Source organism: Anas platyrhynchos, chromosome 4 (genome assembly GCF_047663525.1).
Source record: "Anas platyrhynchos isolate ZD024472 breed Pekin duck chromosome 4, IASCAAS_PekinDuck_T2T, whole genome shotgun sequence".
In the NCBI taxonomy this organism is placed as follows: Eukaryota; Metazoa; Chordata; class Aves; order Anseriformes; family Anatidae; genus Anas; species Anas platyrhynchos.
The window spans coordinates 78,327,617-78,345,466 of record NC_092590.1 but is presented as its reverse complement, the minus strand read 5'-3'; the positions used below and the strand labels follow the sequence as shown (position 1 = coordinate 78,345,466).

General features: G+C 49.2%; 1 protein-coding gene across 9 annotated transcripts in view; it reads right to left on the bottom strand.

Annotated features, from left to right (window-relative positions):
* Nucleotides 1-17,850, bottom strand: part of EXOC6B (exocyst complex component 6B) — a 266,579-nt gene that overhangs the window by 69,384 nt on the left and 179,345 nt on the right. For all 9 annotated transcript variants that reach the window (XM_072037927.1, XM_072037928.1, XM_038177996.2 and 6 more), the window contains one exon: nucleotides 7,998-8,139. In XM_072037927.1, coding sequence (XP_071894028.1) covers nucleotides 7,998-8,139 — 142 coding nt within the window. The remainder of the gene's footprint in view (nucleotides 1-7,997; nucleotides 8,140-17,850) is intronic.

Below are 17,850 nucleotides of genomic sequence, written 5' to 3'. Positions count from 1 at the left end.
AAAACTTGTAGATGTGTGAAATGGCCTTGGAGCTGCTCCTTGCGAGGTGAACCTGCCCCGGGCTGCTCCGAGCCACTGATGTCCCTATGTTGATGTTAGGTCCTACACTCTGAAGACGGGGTCACATCATGTTACTAATTATATTTTAAGCAACACTGGAAAAGAGCAACCCCGAAAGGCCTGCATTGAAAAGAACTTGCTATTTTCGATGGAAGGGTTTCACAGCTGCTAGGAATCTATTTAGAAGCACACATGGAGTTGTGAAATTTAAGATCTTCCCGAAAGCATGAATTTCAAATGCTCATGGGAAAAGGCCTGTGAAAGGGTCTTGAATGTTTTCACAAGACTCGTGAATTTGTCACTATTGTCATCTGCTCACGAGCAATCCAAGACGGATTTGATCCCGAGCCGTGGCTGCTAGTCGGCAGCTCAGCCTCTGCTGTCTCCTGCTCAGCAACCTTTGGGGAGCAACACCAGGGGAGTCATGGAGTAATATTGCCCTTTAACACTGCCCATTACGACAATGGTAGCACATTGAACACGCTCTTTATGGACCAACATTTGCTTGAACAGTAATTCCCATAAAAAGAAAGGATTGGAGTCTCTGCGGTATTAACACCGCACTTGATACCCAAGAAGTGAAATGACATATGGGATCGTATTACTTGTGTTACAGGAGAAATTAGATCAAGAATACGGCTTATATGCTACAAGAAAGCTGCTACAGCAATTGACTGTAAGGAGCCAGAAGAGGAATGAATGCAATGCTTCACCCCATGGTTGTTACAAAAATAGCCGTACCTTCTGTAATCGTAGGTCACATTTTACATACCAATGCCACCAACTTATTTTGGAAGGAGAAATGAACAATGTCTTAAAGAAAAAAAGAAACAAAGAGGAGAACAGAGCTTTAGAGGAAAGACACAGCCAGTTCTTCTTGGTTTTAATCTCTTCAACCAGATTTCAGGATAATTTTCTCAGAACAACCAAGCACAGTGCTGGCCTCGGTACTGTCGGATTCATTTATTGTACTTTCTCCACTACCGAGGCAAGTGGCAAACATTGCAAGCCACCTACAGTACAGCCCCTTGAGCAGAAAATTACAAGAGAATAGAGCAGATCAGTATGCGCCTGTTTGTACAAAGCATTTAGCCAGGCTAAAGGTTTGAGAGACTTGTGTTCAGGCCAAAAAAGTAATGTCTTTGCAAGGTCTACAGGCTTGGGCCACCCAGGGCAGGTCACAGAGGGACTCTAAACCTCTCTTCCAAAACATTTCACCAATGAAAGAATCAAGGAACAGGAACCGTTAAGCCCTTTACAATGAACAAAGAATAAAGAGTTCAAACGCACACAAGAAAAAGAGGCATCCACTGTAAATTAATTACGCAGAATCGGAGGAATCTCTTTCTGCAAACTGTTCACGGCTGTACGCATAGGGACAGGGTCTTACACATATTGTGTGGTTAAAATGCACACACCTGGCTAATTTATTCCTCAGAAGATCATTTCGAGGCAACATTTTCTCTAAATTGCATGACACCACCAGAGTTTATGATGGCAGACCTTCAGGATCTAGGTTAGAGCAGCTCCTCAGGAGGGGAATCTGAAATATCCACTTGTGGTTGCATCTCTCAAGAACAAGTTTTTGTATTAGGCGAAACAACCACATCCATCTTCCCTGATGAATAATCTAGGTCTTAAAGCCATTGTCCTTAGACAAACTCTTGGAAGACCATCTTAGAGAAGGCAAACAATGGGACATCTTGCTCCTCACCCAGAGGCACAAAATGACACCTTGAGGAGACTCAAGCTGAAGAAAAAATTTTCCATGGACTCTGGAGAAGCTCACAATGCAAAAATGAAGGCAGTGATAGGTAGGAAATTGGTAAGAGGAGCAGAAGGAAGGTCATCCTGGCAGAAGTCATACTGTTCTCTGCACAACTTCTGCTGAGCTTCTATGAGCTATACCTCCACCCACACCATACCATACAGCCCTGCTTTGGTATTCCCTATTAATAGCCACAGTAGCAAAGCTCATCCCCACCTATGATATTCCAGGGAGCTGCAGGGAGAGGGAAGTCATCCAAAATACACTGAATAGCATCAGATTACATAAAAAGACTCTATCACTGGCATTTGCTCCTCTGGTGGAACAAAGATGAGCCTAGAGTTGTATGAGTGCCTAGAGAGGGCTGGTCCAGGAGCTCTGCTGGGAGGAACATCCTCAGCACCAGAGAGAAACTCCTCGTTACTGGGCCACCAGATGTTTTCAAGAACAAAAATGGGTATTTTCAGATGAAATTGTGTGAAATGTGTGCAATGAATGTCGGTATCTGCTAATCTATAGGACAGGTCTACAGAATCAAGTTACAGATCCACACAGCTTCCCAAACCCAAGACCCAAGGCGTGCAGTGGATGTTTCTTACCAGATATGAAGTTCTGAGCTTCACTAAAGTACCAATACTAGGAAAAATGGGCTGAGTACCGCTCACCTTTAGCTTATTTGAGCTGAAAAGGTTGACAAGTGCCAATAGGGTGGGTGTCTGTGCTGGGTGGGGAAGGGAAAGGGGGTGCAAAGCTTGGGGACAGCGTGGTTAAACACTGAGCTGTGAAAATTGCCTGAATTAAAGCAATTGATATAGTTTGGTCTTGAAACCAAAAAAGTATTTTTACTGAATGTTAAGGGGAAAGTGGTAGAGGGGACAGCTGGTAAAAACGTCATCTGTCTGTGCTACAGCAGAACAAACCTGAAAACATCTGATCTAGTTCAGCCTGCAAGGAGATAAAAGCCAGCTGCATTAAGTAAATGGGGTTTTGAACTCAGTTTCTTTCCATATATTTTAAACAATTCTAGTTTTTTAAAGCCCAACGCACAGGCAGCCCCGCTGAGAGGCCCATTCATTTGCTCAAAAGAGAGGTGAAGGGTGGGGATTTGCAGGGATCCAGGCTATACCCTCAATGTTTCATTTAAATAGGTGTGGACAGAGGCATCCTCTATTCCTTAAGTGAGTTGCAAAGGACTTTAATTATGGGGAAGTATCAGTAAGCATCCTTAAAAATGCTGAAGGAGACGAAGTGGTGGGTTATAGGACAGATGAACGGAGAACGTAAGGCAGAAATCGGGTGATGATGAGAGGTGGTGTAGGAAAGCAGAAGTCCCAGAGAAGTCCACTTCCCTCTGACTGCATGCAGACTCCCAGGGTTTGCTCAAACCAGACGAGCAAACATCACCCGAGTACCGTGCTCAAACAGGGAGCCTTGTCCAAACACCTCCCATCAGCAGCTAAGCAGGCCCGGGCTGTGAGTTCCCAGGGATCGGTGGAGAAAACAAGGATGTTCCTTTGGAAACAAAGGTTGGAAACCCTTGGCTTAGAGGATACTGCCTTCAGGATCTGCAGGGCAGGTGGCAAACTAACCTGAAGAGATCAGTGCCGTGGAGATTTGTCTGCTGCTGGGATCGCCTCAAACCTCTCCATCTGTTCACTGCAACGTCTCCTTTTCTCCCCCAAAACACAAACTTGCTCAAGCTTTGGCTGGTGCGTTGTGGCAGGGCAGATCCCAGCGAGAGGACTGCCCACAGTGGGCAAACGCCGGAGCCCTGAACAAATACCGGGATTTCCGCGTGAGAAACTTTTCGGAGCCAGATAACGCAGCCAAAAATGAGGTGGCAAACAGCTGCGCTGGGACCCTTCTAGGCACATTTTGGCGTGCTCTCGAGTTTGGTTCAGTGTTCCTCAAACTGGCTGACACATCTGGGCTTCTTCTTGACTACACCCATGAGTGGGCTGAACAAAAATTCGGAGTTTAATGAAATTTTAAATATAATTTTACGGCGCTTTTAATTTCTCATAAAGCAGCAGTTAAAAGGCTTTGGAGATTATGGAACTGCTTATTTTATGATCTAAGTATTGTAAAAACAATCTGCCTCAACCACCGCTGGAATTAGTTATATCGATGTGAAACGCTTTTGTACAAGTGAGAGCAGCCGCCTTGCTTTTTTTCCCTTTTCTGTCGCAATCTCCAAATCTGGGTCGTTATGTTTGATTCCCACTACCTCTGAGTTTTGGGAGATGTGGAAAAAGAAACAGCAGCACCAGGAGGTCCCAAAAAGAGCCGAGTATGGAACCGAGGTGAAGAGGCACAGGGCCATTACAAAAAGCATCTTTAAATCTTGGGTTGTGGATGTTATGCTGGAAGACAGCAAAGTTTTTTTAAAAAGGAAATTTCTATTCTGAAAAAAACCAGCATTCCCTCTTCTATGTACAAGTTTACAGAAATATCGGTGTTAGTTTTGTGTTTTGTTTTTTTTTTCCTCCAGAGTTGCTTTTTTTTCCCCCTCCTTTCAAGTTGGCTCGTTGGGCTGGAGCCAGAACTCGCTCCTAAATTGAGACATAATTAGACGTGTCCTACTGTGTCTTTCTGGACAACTCATTTAACCTCTGCGCCTTATTCCACTCTAGGTTTAAATCAGAGGTGAGAGAATCTCTCTTAACTACATAAAAGGAGCTATAGAAAGCCAGGCAATAATAACAAGAGCTACAAGTAATACCTGGCCAGCAGAAAACAATTTAAAATGACTTTTGCACTTTCCTGGACTCGAGCCGTGCCGTCCGTACGCATACATCACTCGTAAAGCTGCACCAAAAGGCTTTCAAACCTCGAACGCACATCTTGGGCAAAAGGTTTTTCCTGGAAAAAAAAAAGCACAGCGGCACCCCAACCTGCAGGAGCGCTGCTCTGCAGCTCCTCGAGTGCTTCGTCCAACAGGAACCTCCTGCAACGGGCTTTCCACAACCTCCCCGGGGGAATAATGCCACAGGAAAAGGGTTCTCATTTTTCACACGTTTCTCTCATCATAGTCAGCCTAATCGGATTTTTACAACCTTGCAGCTTCGTTTTCCCTTGCCTCTTTCACACTGAAACGCTGCTGACGTATATGGGACTACTCACACGACTGAGAAATGCGGGATTTGGCTCCTCGCGTTTATTTAATTTACTGCTTCTCCCCACTTCTCCAAAAACCGTCTTTCTGAAGGTTATAAAATGAATAAACTGTGCGTGCAGTGCTTTGAATGTGCAAAACGCTATCCAAAAACTGCTGAGTACATTGCTCCAGAGGACGGATTTATTGTGCGGGCAAGGGGTCCCCGCACGAGCTCGTGCTCCTCCTCAGCACCACCCGGGCTTGCCTGTGTCTGGAGCCAAACCATAGCCCGAGGCTCGTTTTTGCAGCCATTCCCCTTCGTTACACTGATGGGACAGCAAATCCAAAAATCAATTTTATGAACCCATGAGTCTCGAGAATTAATTTACCAGTGTCTTGGCTTAAGCTTAAACCATCACCATTTCCACCTCTGCAATTACTATCTGTCGTGTACAGAAACACGTTTTCTTCTAATGTGTATTATATCTGCTCCAATATAGAACAAATTATCTGCATCGCCTTCAAACCATGCCTAATACACAACTAATTTTTCATTAACTTTTCTCAGCACTCTCTTAACTTGCTTACACTCTTGGTGTTCACAATCTACTTAAAGAAAAGCCTAATAAACTCCGGGACTGAAATTCCGCAGCCCAGTTTCCATACCAGAGAACTCGCTGGACGTGCTCGGAACAGCTATAAAATGCTATTTAAATATGATAAGAACAGCTATAAAACCTTAGTTAAATAAGATAAGTACGTGATAAAGCTGCTAAACTAGGTAAGGCTGGGGCGTCTGGGGAGACGAAGGGGGCTGGAGGCAGAGGCATAAAAAAGCCACATACACAACTAGTGTCATAAGGGCAATGGGATTGGCACCCGCAAATTGGAAAACAAATGAATAAAGACCCTTGAAAATGGAAACACATTTTCTGAATACAACAGTCTGCTCCGTGGATTGTTTTTTTTTTTTTCTGGAAAGCCAAATCTCGACGCGCTGCTTCTCGAAACCAGAAGTAAAAAATCATTCCTGGTGTCAGCAAAGCCGCCCGGGTGCATTCCTGCCCCCCGAAAAGGAAGAAAAGGCTTTGTCTGGGCTTCCCGTTCTGCGGCCAGCAGCGGGGTGACAGTGATGGATAGGAAGGTTACAGCCGTGGCATCTGTCTCCAGTCCCCGCCTGCGACGCACCTCGGGTGGAGCGGGTCGCGTCCCGGCTGCTCAGGTTGGCGGCACCTGCTCTTCAGTGTCTGAGTGCTCCTCGCCGAACAATCGCTCCAGCTCGCGTGGAATTTAAGGAATCAGGCTCTTAAAGCTTACATTAAATGGCATCCGTTTTACCCAGCGCCGGGGGCTCTCAGGGAAGAGGTGCTGCTTAGTGACCCAAGTTACCGGTGGGGCGGAAAACGGCAGGGTCACAAGTCTGTTTGCAGCCAAAAGAAAAAGAAGGAAGCTATTACTGATGACAAATGCTTCCTATTATTCTCGGCACCGCAGACCATCCCTGTGCGGACACAGATTGAGAACGCAGCTGCTGATGGGACACAAATTAGGCAGCCAGAACTTAGGGTTGAAGGCATTCGGGCAAGAAAAATAAGGTCCTGCTCGCATCGAGACAAGTGATGTAGCTGCAAACTTCGGATCCGATTCATTAAACACCGATCCTTCTCCAAGGATCCCCAGCAAAGGTTGCGATGAATTAGCAAAAGGAGATGGCCTGATCTGAGCAGGGAAAACCCCAATCTCCCTGTCAAAACAAAGCCCAAAAGGTGGGTATTTGGAAAAAACTTCCCTAAAAAATCTCCCTCTGCCCTAAAATTAAAATATCACTTGCATCCGACCCAGCTCAGTGTTTTCCATGGCCTCTGGCCCCGTGATATTTTCGCATGTGGAACACAATACACCAGATTTTAAATGCCATGTGGCTAAAACCTGGCAAAGAGGCAAAACCCAGCTCAAAGCGATGGCTGCTGTCTCAAAAATAAAGGACCTGGCCCTACACACAGCACAGGATCAACTGTCCCTATGGGACAGGCGTCCAGCACCTGCCCAGCTCCCAGTCGTCATGGGGACACCGCTGCCGTTCCCTCATCTCTCCGTGGTTACTCATTTGTCCAAACATCATCTTTTTTAACCCAATTTGTACGTCTGCCTTCCACAAACATCCTGCAAGAGCCTCCCACACCCGGAGGTGCAGGGGGACATCGCAGAGCTGCACACCAGGACCTAAGGGCTGCACAGTGCTGCTGCTCTTAGAAAAAAATCACTTCTGGTACGGACTGGCCCCCTTTTTGAGCTTCAATATGTATTTAAAAACAGACCCATCAGGGAGGGAGGTTCCTGCCCAGAGCTGCGCTAGCCCTGCTTTGGATTAAATTGTAAAAATAGGAAGAAGTGAGGCATTCTGTCAGTTGTGTTCTGCATTTTGTTAACACCTACAGACAGCGGGGGAATGAGCAACCTGAGAGAAATCTCAGGATTTCAGAGCTCGCTCAGGTGTTAGCTAGGTGACCCAAAATGAGCAGGGCTGAGCTCAAGCCACGTTGTTGGCACCTGCGATGCTCGCATGCACACCTCCAAACAGATTCAGCCAGTTTGCTTCCACGGCGTCTCTTTCCTAAACAGTGACTTTGCAAAAAGGGCAGGCTTTGGGGAAAAACTCCCTGCAGCAGATAGGGAAGACAAACAGCTGAGGTTGGGAGAGGACCAGAGCTCCTTAAGAACACAAGCCAGTTATTGTTTTCTGAAACAGCCATTGTGAGTGGACTGATTTCTGTTAGCCCTCCCCATGGTTTACCCACTCGAACTGCTCGTATTTTTAAAATACTCAAAAATACCCCAAAAGTAGGGATGATCTGGAAAGCGTCAATGCAGCATTTAGGAGAAAAAGGAGCAGCAAAGCTTTGATCTCTGAGAGTTTGCCGGGCTGCTTGTGTCCTGAAGGTACTGCCAGATGTCCTCCTGGACAGCACCAGCGGGCTCTGACAGCACTGCCCTGGCTCGGATCCTGACGTACGAGTGGGTAAAGCAAAAAAAAATGGGAAATGGGAAATGGGAAATGGGTCTGAATCTTACGTTCGCATTCCTCCACGTCCAGGTTGAACTGCTGCAAGGCGCCCAGCGTCAGCTGCCGCACTTCGGCTTCCAGCAGCAGCTGCATCAGCGAGGTGGACAAGTGCTTGCACGCCGACATGCAGGCGGTCTGCGCCACCTTCCCCTGCAAGAAAAAAGGCAGGCACGTTAAGGCCACTGAGCACGACAGGGAAAAGAAGCTCCTTGGACCTGGACCGGGTCTCTCCAGTCCGCCCTTTTTTAGTACATCCCATCAGGTTTCAGACCTTGCTCTTTCAGCCATCATCTCTGAAGGGAATCAATCCCCTTTTGGGACCACGCTGTTAGTAGAATCACAAAAATCACAGAATTTCTAGGTTGGAAGAGACCTCAAGATCGTCAAGTCCAACCTCTAGTAGCAGGGGCAGACCTTGGATGATGGGGAGGGTGCAGGAGCAGCTCAAATCCAGGAAAGCCTCGGGGAATTTAGAGCTCTAGGCAGCTCTCATTACAGCACCCTACCATGGATAAGAAAAAGTGCTCTATTTTATCTGACATCTTGCATCGTCTGAAGTTACCTCGTTGATAAAATTGTGGGGGCAATGACAACTCAAAGCTCCAGCCTGCAACAAACCCAGCACCGACGCATGTTCCACAACAGCAGGGGCACTTTAGGGGCCTGAAACACAAGGGTTGGTTTATAGCCTCTTTGCACGGGGGAGCAGGGTGGCCTCTTTGCACGGGGAGGGACATGAGCTCTGACCGCCAGCGTTATCTGCTCCTGTAAGGACTGCTCCTAAGAGAGCTCCAGAGCACGAAGCAGGCTGGTGCTGAGCGGGTCCTGCACCTCCGGGGACCTGTCCCCCTCGTCTGCTTTTGAGGTTTCTCTCTTGCCGGAGAGCTAATTCCTCTGGTTCGTGTTTTACCGTCTTCCTCGTTAATGCAAACTGCTTTACCTGCATTTCCAGCATCTGTACAGACAAAAGGAAGGCGCCTATTTCCTGCTGGAAGGCTACAGGTGAAGAAACATGTCAGAATTAATACCGATTGTAATAATTTAACACTGATTTTGTTGCTCTCAGGATTTTGTTCCTCTTATTTTTACCAAATAACTTAATCTTTTGCAAATGTTTGACGCCTTTTTTGTATCAACTATTTAAGTTCCTTGAAACCTTTACATTTACTAGGAAAGCACGAGCTGTTATTAGCTTCAGCTACTACGAAAACTGAGTATTGTCAGTAAATATTTATTTTTGAAAACGTTTCCTGTGACCTACAGATTCACTTTTGAGGAACGGAGGCGATCTCAAGCTGTGAATCACCGGAGCAGTCCGTGGCAAGAGGAGTTACCCCAGCTGAGCCTCCCATTTCCCCATCGCAAAACAATGGCAGGGCAGGAGAAGAGCAATCCCCAGCAGCTGTTTCATCAGGATGCACCAAGTTTCGAGCGGCAAGGCTTCAGACAGGAACATGACAAGCTGCAAAATCAGCACGCCGAGGGAAGGCACCGTGTCCGGGGCGAGAAATCACCTTCTGCAGGTGATTCAATGTACAGCTAATGGGACCTGAAAGGCCAAGCAACGTTTATTTGAGCAGCAGGTTCTGGGCATGCAAAAATGCCTCTTCCTCATCATCTTCCTCATCTTCCTCGTCCTCCTCGCCCAGCAGAGCTGCTCGCTCTGCAGATTTTGGTGCACGCCAGCTCCCATGAACAGCTCTGCACAGACCCGCTTCAATCCATCAGCTGGCCAAACCTGATGCCGTTGGCCCTGAAGGCATCATTTGGCATGCAGAAAACCTTATTTTTTTTTACAGAAAGGGTTTTACTGGAAAGCAAAGCTGGCCACGAAGCATGAATGAAGTGGCTTTGAGAGTAGAGGACAGAACTGAACCTGCAGCCGTGAAGCCTGGGATGTCCCAGGGGAGTTACGATGTCTGAAGAAGAAGGATGTGAAGGAAAGATGATGGTGGGAGGATTCGTGGGAAGCGAGTGGCAGCCCCAGCCAAAAGACAGGAGGGTGCTCAGAAGCCAAAAGCTCTTTTAGCTCGAGCCTCCGTGCACCGACCTGGCTGAAGTATCAGCAGCAGAAGAGGGGAGAGTGATGGGCATGGTCACAGAGAACCGAGGTCCTCCGTAAAGCCCCCTGAATGTCTTGAGATGCCCCATGGAGACAGAGGTGGAAAGGTCCCTTCTGTGAGCATCGCAGGTTTCCCAAATCACCACCAAATCGAAGCGATAAGCTTCCAAAACACGTGGCAGAGTTTTGTCCAACCTACCTGAATCTCTCCCTCATTTACAATTACTCCGACGACATCCCTCGATGCTCGAGTACAAAAGTTGTGGCAGATAAAATATTGTAACATGCTTCCGTATGCAGTGTGGGTGTGCAACGTATGTTAAATACACAAAAAGCACAAATATTTTGGCTGGGAGCAGACTCGCGTGAGCCCTTCGGCCAACACTGCCCGGACCATCCTGCCCTCAGGTCGGTAAGCGTCCGACAACAATTCTGGGAAGCGGAGCAGCCAGGAAAAGAGCTGGGCTTCAGCCGGACATCACGCCTCCAAACGCACACCAAAGAATTTCGCACGCTTTCGTGGAAACGAGGAGTGGCCAAGGAGATCTCAAGGTTTTTACGAGCATCTTATAAATTTCAGCTGGGATTAACGGGGAGGGGGGGGGGGTTCACACGGTGCTCCAGGTGAGGATCAGCGCAGGTTTCATTGCTGCAGCACGGACAGGTGAGCGCAGTTTTGATCCACGAACTCGGAAGCGCTCTTACCAGCTTCACAAAGTTGTTTCGGATCTACAGGCAACATCCATCTTCAGCAGTCGGAAAAATTCATTTTTTTATTAAAAAAAAAGCGGAGCCCTGCGTTGGAGGGCAGGGTACTTCATCTCCATTGTTTACTGCCGCTCCCAGGCTCCGGGAGCGTTTATTACTCACCCCAAAACAAACACCTGCACTAAAATTAAGATGAAACATGGCAACCGTAAAGTTTAGCAGAGCCACAGGTCGTTGCTCTCCGTCATTTACTCGTGTTGTTCTGACACATTTGGTTATTTAAAACGCTGCTCGTGCCCATTCCTCATCCCCAGGCGCGGTGGGAAGCCGGCTGCGATTTGTCTTCATTACTTCCAACAGACACTGCAGGTTTTGTTGCGCTCAGGTAGTTGTGATGCTTTATTGAGCAGCTCAGCCCTGGTCCAGATGGGAAGGAGAGGATGAGAAAGCAAAGCTGATGAACTCCGGGACCTGCACACGTGCTGGGCATGGGGTGCAGGGCACGCTAAGCCCTCTCGTTCCTCCCTGTGCACCAGGACTCGCTTCCCAATTCTGTCCCAGCTTCAGAAGGACTTCTCCTTCTCAGTTCCTGCTTGGAAAAGCATCCAAAAAGCCCAGTGCCGCGTGCTCGCCCATCAGCGTGGCTTTGGGCACAGGCTGCAACCCTCGGAGCACAAACCCCCATGGGTGAGGTCAAAAGGAAGACCCCTGGGAAGGTTTGCTGCCTCGCCGAGAAAAATTTTAGGGGAAAACCCTTCTCGTACATCGAGCAAGGGTGGGATCAGCATCATGGAGGTACCTAAAGGGTTACCTACGCCTGCAAACACGCCTGCTCCGGTGCACGCATTCCTCCGGCTAGCCGGGCTTGCCCGAATAAAGAGTGAGTGACAAGCGACACTGGGAGGGCGTGAAGAAGAGCAAATAATTGAGATGAAACGTCAAGTTAATAAGCCAAACGCAAGGAGGACGGGAGGGAAAAGTAATTTAATCATCACGGCTTGACAGCACAACAAACTCCGCCGAGCCTTCCCGGCGAAAGCGGCTTGCAGGTTCCTGCAGCGGCGTTTTATCAAATTCTTTGCCAGTTTTTTCCACGGCGCCTCATCGCAGGGAGGGCGAAGGGAATCCAACGGGAGCAGCTGCTGGCACGGCCGCCCCTGCTCCTTCCTTTTCACGTGGGATTTGGCCGGGCCCAAAACCTTCTTCAGGTGCAAACGTGCACTGCGCCTTTGAAAACGCTGAAGCCGAATCTTCTCCTGACAGCCGAGAATCCCCCCTTTTATTTCCATTATTCTTTGGGTTTAAGCACCTAAAACCCGCTCTGTTTTTAAAAAAGAGTTGGCCTTTAATCTCAGCTTTAGGAACATACAGATGGCTGACAGCTTACGCTCAAAATTAGGGGATGAAAGATAAAAGTATACGAAAGACAGTTTTTTGCCTTGTAAGCATTAACCCAGCTTTCCTTTTATTTACTCCTAGAAGGTCTGAAGGTGCCACAGGGGTTGAAGTCATCGTGCTGAACGTCTGGCTAGAGACAGGAGGGTGCAAGAAGCTCCACGGGGGACGACCGCCTCCCCTGATCAGCATCTCCCTCCCTGTGCACAGAGGTTTAAAACCTTCCCAGCATTTTTATTTTTTTCATTTATAAATACAGAGACTCCCAATGACACAGACACCAGCTACGGCAGCTCCCTGTAAGATCCCTCCTCTTGCTGGCAATGCTTTGCGTGACACAGCCCAGCACACCACCAGCCTCCTTGGCCCAAGAGCACGTTGCTGCTTCACCTCGGTGTCCACCAGGTCCCTTTCTGCAGAGCCACTTCCCACCTGGGCAGCCCTGGTGCCTGCGGTTCCTCCTCCCCAGATTCTTTGGCACGTATTTACCATACAGATTTACTTCGTAGTCTCCTTTTTTTTTTTTTTCTGGTTCACTCTGCAGCTTTCCCATGGCGCCAGGGCTGCGAGCAGGATGGCAGCGCCGCCGGGGACGCCGCCGCGCTGCGCTCCCCGACGGCGGCGAGCCGAGCCCTTGATTGATGTGTTTTCCACCAAGCCTCCGAAATCATTAACGGCCCCACCCGCATCGGTGGTGCCGGGACATGTGCCTCGGCGTGGAGATTTTGGCGAGCAGGACGCAGCAGGGGCTGTCAGCCCCAGACGTTGCTCCTCGAAAACCCTGCGCTCCTGCTGTGGGTTGGAGGAGCCACCGCACGCAGCAGGGAGGGCTCAGAGCCCTGCTAATTTCCACCACGGCTTTTGCAAGCGTGTGGTGCAACCGCTGGCGCTCCCAAAGGCTCTTCCCATGCTGGCATCCTAAGAAGTCGCAGGGCTGCGTCCTGATCCTGCTCCACAGCACGCTGCAAAATGAGCTCAGCCCGCACGCCGCTCAGAAATGCTTCAGCTTCCTCGGTGCACTGGTGCCCCACGCTCAGGAAGGCTTTATCTGAAATGCAAGATGAGATTTGGAGAGAAAGCCAGAGGAAGGATGCAACCAGAACCTGAAGCACGTCTTCAGGCAGCACTGCTGGGCCGGGCGGGTGCCGGAGCCCTGGCACAGGCTGCCCAGAGCAGGGAAGGGGAAAAAAATCACACCTTGAAGGTCATTTACAAACTCAACAGAAAACCAAAGAGCTCCGAATCACATGAAGTGAACTCAGGAAAACCTCCGTAGCATCAGCTGTTCACTCGAGACCTTTGCAAACCTCACCAAAGTTGAATTGGGTTTGCACGGAGGAGACCTGGGTTGGGGGTGAAAGTCTGCAGAGCTCAGCGGCCAAGACACGGTCTTAAACATGGTGCAGTGGCCAGCAAAACGAAGCAATTCTCCTCCTGAGCACACAAGGAACAACTTTGGGTTTGTTTCTCGATGAGAATCGCTGTTTTTCCACCTAGGAATCCCTCTTGTCCATTGCCTTTGGTGCAATTTGCAGCTGGGGTTTTCACAACACTTCTGAAGGTGACGCTGTCCCCCCCCAGGGGGTTTTCCAGGCACAGGGGTGTCAGATCCAAAGAGGCCACTTGTGGCCGTGCCAATGAATGGAGCCAAACCTCTTTGATGCCCTCCCGCAGAGGTAAGCCAGGCGGCGCCTACTGGAGCGCATTGGCATAGGCAACTCTCCTCGGACCCCACCGAGCCCTGCGGAGTCAATCACGCTGCAGGAAATCAGCCATGAAATCATCTCATTTCAGCTGCATTTCATCCTCGGGCAGCAGCCGAAACCCTTGGGGTTCCCAGGGGGCAGAGCAGCCACGGTGGGGAAGGTCAGCGCGGAGCCGGCACCGCTGACGGTAGCGCGGTTGTTTGAAAACAGCAAATATGTTAACAATTAGGGAAGGGCAGAGCTGAAAGGCTGCCTTGTTAATTAAGGAACTCGCTATCAAAGGACTCATTAAAAGCTACTGAAACGGAATGGTTGTTAAAATAAATACCCATTAATCTTAGCGTGCAATCAGGACCGGGCTGCCGCTACCTACCTCGCTGCGGGGCGCGGGGGCTCCCCGGCACGCACCTACCGCTGCCGTGCAAGCTGGCATCAGCCCCCGGCCCCCAGGAGACCCGAGGGGCTCCAGAACAGTGCCCTCAGCACCTCTGCTTCTGCCAAGCGAGGACCTGCCGGTGCCTCTCGTTTTTCCCTCGTCCGAAATTTTGTGCAACGCAGCCGTCAAAATGCGCACAAAGGTCCGCTCGTAGCACCAAGAGTGCTTCCACCAACCCGCCAATGAATTAATTCAAGGTTTCCATGAAAAACAAAGCCTGACAGGTTTCCAAGGGTCTCTATTTTTTTTTTATTATTATTATTATTAAAAGCAGAATTTCTTTTTAATCTGCACCAAGCGTCAAGACTGCTTTGGGTAACTACACCCAGACATGCAAGTCCACACGCTTCAGACAACAGAAAACTGGAGGAAAAATGAAATCCTCAATACTAAGCGTCTGCTTGGTTATAAACACAGCTCATCCCAGCAATTTTAACACTGAATTTCTTGTCTTTTCCAAGTCATAATGCAACACTGGCAGAATATTTCACAGAAGTGGCAAGCGATGCTGTTATAGATGAGCAAGCATTCAGCAACATCAAACCTCTAAGAAATGACGGCAGAAAGGCGAAGTCCCTTTTCTGGATTATTTAATGACTTATCTTGTCCCTGTTCTTGTGTTCTCCCTGCTTTTAACTTTTTATTGGTTCAACCTGAACAGTTGCCACCAGGCAGCTCCTCACCACCAGGAGCTGGGGGCACAGAATCGCGGTTGGCTGGGTTTTCCTTCTGGAGAGGTAAATCGAGTTATCCCGATGAGTGACCGCGCTTGGAGATTTGTTGGGTACCTGACGGAGGGAGGAGCTGGTACAGGACAAAGCTCAGACCAGAACAAACCCAGAGCCTGTCACCCCTTGAGAATAAGGCCAGTGGACACCTTCTGAGCAGGCGTGGATGAAGATCTCAGACGCTGCAAGATCCCCAGAGGCAGAAGCGATTTCCTCGTGCCCCAGCGCCCCCCTGACACCTCTGGACTGTCCCTTCTATCGGCAGCACCGGAGCTCCAAACCTCACTAAACTGTGGGAAAATCCGTGAATCAGCCCTGCTGACACGGAGAGGAGAGTTTCATTGGCATCCTGATCCACCAGGTTCTTCTTAACAGCACCCGGAGTTGTTCTTCGTGTTGTTTTTTAAAGGAAAAATCGTTCGGCAGTCACTGGAGATGGCAAAAAGAAATCCCAGACCCACATCCAGATACATTTAGCACTTCTCAAAATGTCAAAACAAACGTACGTTGAGTACTTTTGCAGTTCCAAGAAGTTTACTTAACAAGCAAATGGAAAAGCTGCTGGTAACCCCACAGAAATCCATCCTCAATTCTGACCCAATATTTATTGCCTTTTTTTTTTGTTGTTGTGGCTCTGCACCCAACGCCTTGCAAATAAAAATGACCGTGCCCAGGATGAAGAGGGCCAGGAGCAAAAGATGCATCTGATGGCGACTGGCGCCAAGATGCAGCCTCTCTGGGTTTGGAACTGGCCAAGGAAAACCAAAAAAACAACAAGGAAAACAAAAAAATAACCAAACCAACAAGGAACCCCAAGCACCAGGAGCAGGAGGTGGTGAGCAGAGCTTGGGGTTGGGGCTCTGAGCATGGAGCAGTGCCTGCCAGGGAAGGGGATGCGCCTTGGTCCTCCATTAGGTCCTTCATGCTACTTGGGGAGATAAAAGCAGAGGTTTTCTGGTGCCCAAGCTTGCGGAAGGAGAAGAGAAGAAGAAAGAAGGCTGCCCACGTGCTTCTGTGAAGGGGGTATTTTGGGTTCCAAGCACAACCGGGCCCCTGGTGCCAACAAGGTCCCGTACAGAGCCCTCGGGTCCATCCAGGAGTTTAAATCCTGAAAGATTTAGTGGTTTGGAGAAGCTTCGTTGCCATCAGCAGGTCAGGAGGTTGAAGCTGAACCTCACCACCGAGACACCGCCAAAGCCTCTTCTGATGAAAACCAGGATTTTTTGTCTCCCCGTCACTTTGCCTGTCCCTATCACCTAACAGAGACACCTTTTCGCCAGAAAGTCTCAGCTTCACCTGAGTGAACCCACAAAAACCTTAAAGTGGTGCCAAGGAGCAGAGCTTCAAGTAAAACTGGCCTCAGGCAAAGATCTGCTCCCCCCGCAAGCACCTGAGGAGCCAAAAGCCGTGGCTACCACCGACCTGGCCGGCCACCGTGCTGGGCTGTGGGGGAAAAAAAGCAAATCCAGCGATTATCTTCACCAGGAGGAAAGCAAACCAGGCAGCTGGTTACACCGAGCACTGCGGTCCGATGCAAAACCCTTCAGGTGCCAACAAAATAGTCCCAGGAGCTTGGTCTGGGGAAGATGCCCAAAGCCAACAGCTTGGGGCTGTTTGGGATGGGGTTGGGGGAGACCCGAGGCTCCCACACAGAGCAGCACATCGGAGTCATATATTTTTTTTTCTCTTTTTTTCTCTTTTTTTCTCTTCTTTAACCAATCCGGGATAAAGGCACGGGCACGCACGGAGACATCAGCTCTTTCCCCCCCCCCCACGCTTTAGCTCTGCTGTCAGAGCCAACGAGCGCCATCCACTTTATTTTTTTTTTTTTTAAATAGGAAAATAAATAAATAGGAGGAAGGGCAGCGGGTGGGGAAGGGAAGTACCTCGGGCCGCAGCTGTGGCGGTGACCGCAGGGCAGAGGCTTTGAAGCGCTGCGGAGGCAGGGAGCAGGCAGAGGCCCTTCCCCGGGCAGCTCGGCAGCACAGCCTCAGCCGGGGAGCTGCTACGTGTGCGCATGCAGAAAACACACAGAAATAGGGGATTCTGAGACCCGGGTCTTTTTTCCTAAAAATGCACGGCGAGATATTTTTAATTAACATCTTTTTAAAAGTCTAGGATGGGAATTGTTGTGCGCAGAGCCTGGCGCACCAGAAATGAGCGGCGCTGTCGGAGCACCCAGCTCTGTCTGGAGATGGTTCAGAGAGCTGTGCGGGGACCTTCAGCTGCACACGGGTGGGAAAACTGACACATGATGGCATCGAGCTTCAAGAAAAGCCAGTAATTACATGCTTTGAACTCATCAGCCTACTTGGTTTACCTGTAGATGCTCTCAGTATTTGCGTACGGATCTGCTCCCAGTTCTCCCAGTGGGCTGGCGGCTCGGCAGCACCCTGTGGCAACGAGCTCCCGCTCCAAACCTGCCTCCTGCTTTCCGTGACCCTCTTTTTTAAATAATTACAGATTATTAAGTCACATTTACCTCTTCTACCTGCTCTCTGAATGCTCCGTCATGCTACGTGCCGCGCTGCAAACGCCCACCTGGCCTTGCTGCGATGAGAAACGGCACCACGAGGCGGGGAGATGGAGAGCTCAGCATGGAAGCAGCTAGAAAAACTCCAGCAAAACCCAAAATTTACGGACAGAGCATGTCACGACAGCTCAAATCACTGCTCCTTCCTCCAGAAGTTATCTCCATGTCATGACAGGAGGGAGCCCTAAACTCCATCGTACAAAACTGGGGCTTTCGGCTTGCCACAGTGTCAGCTTGGCAACCTCCCCAAAAACTAATTTTTTTTTAATGTTTTAATGTGTTTCAGCCTTAAC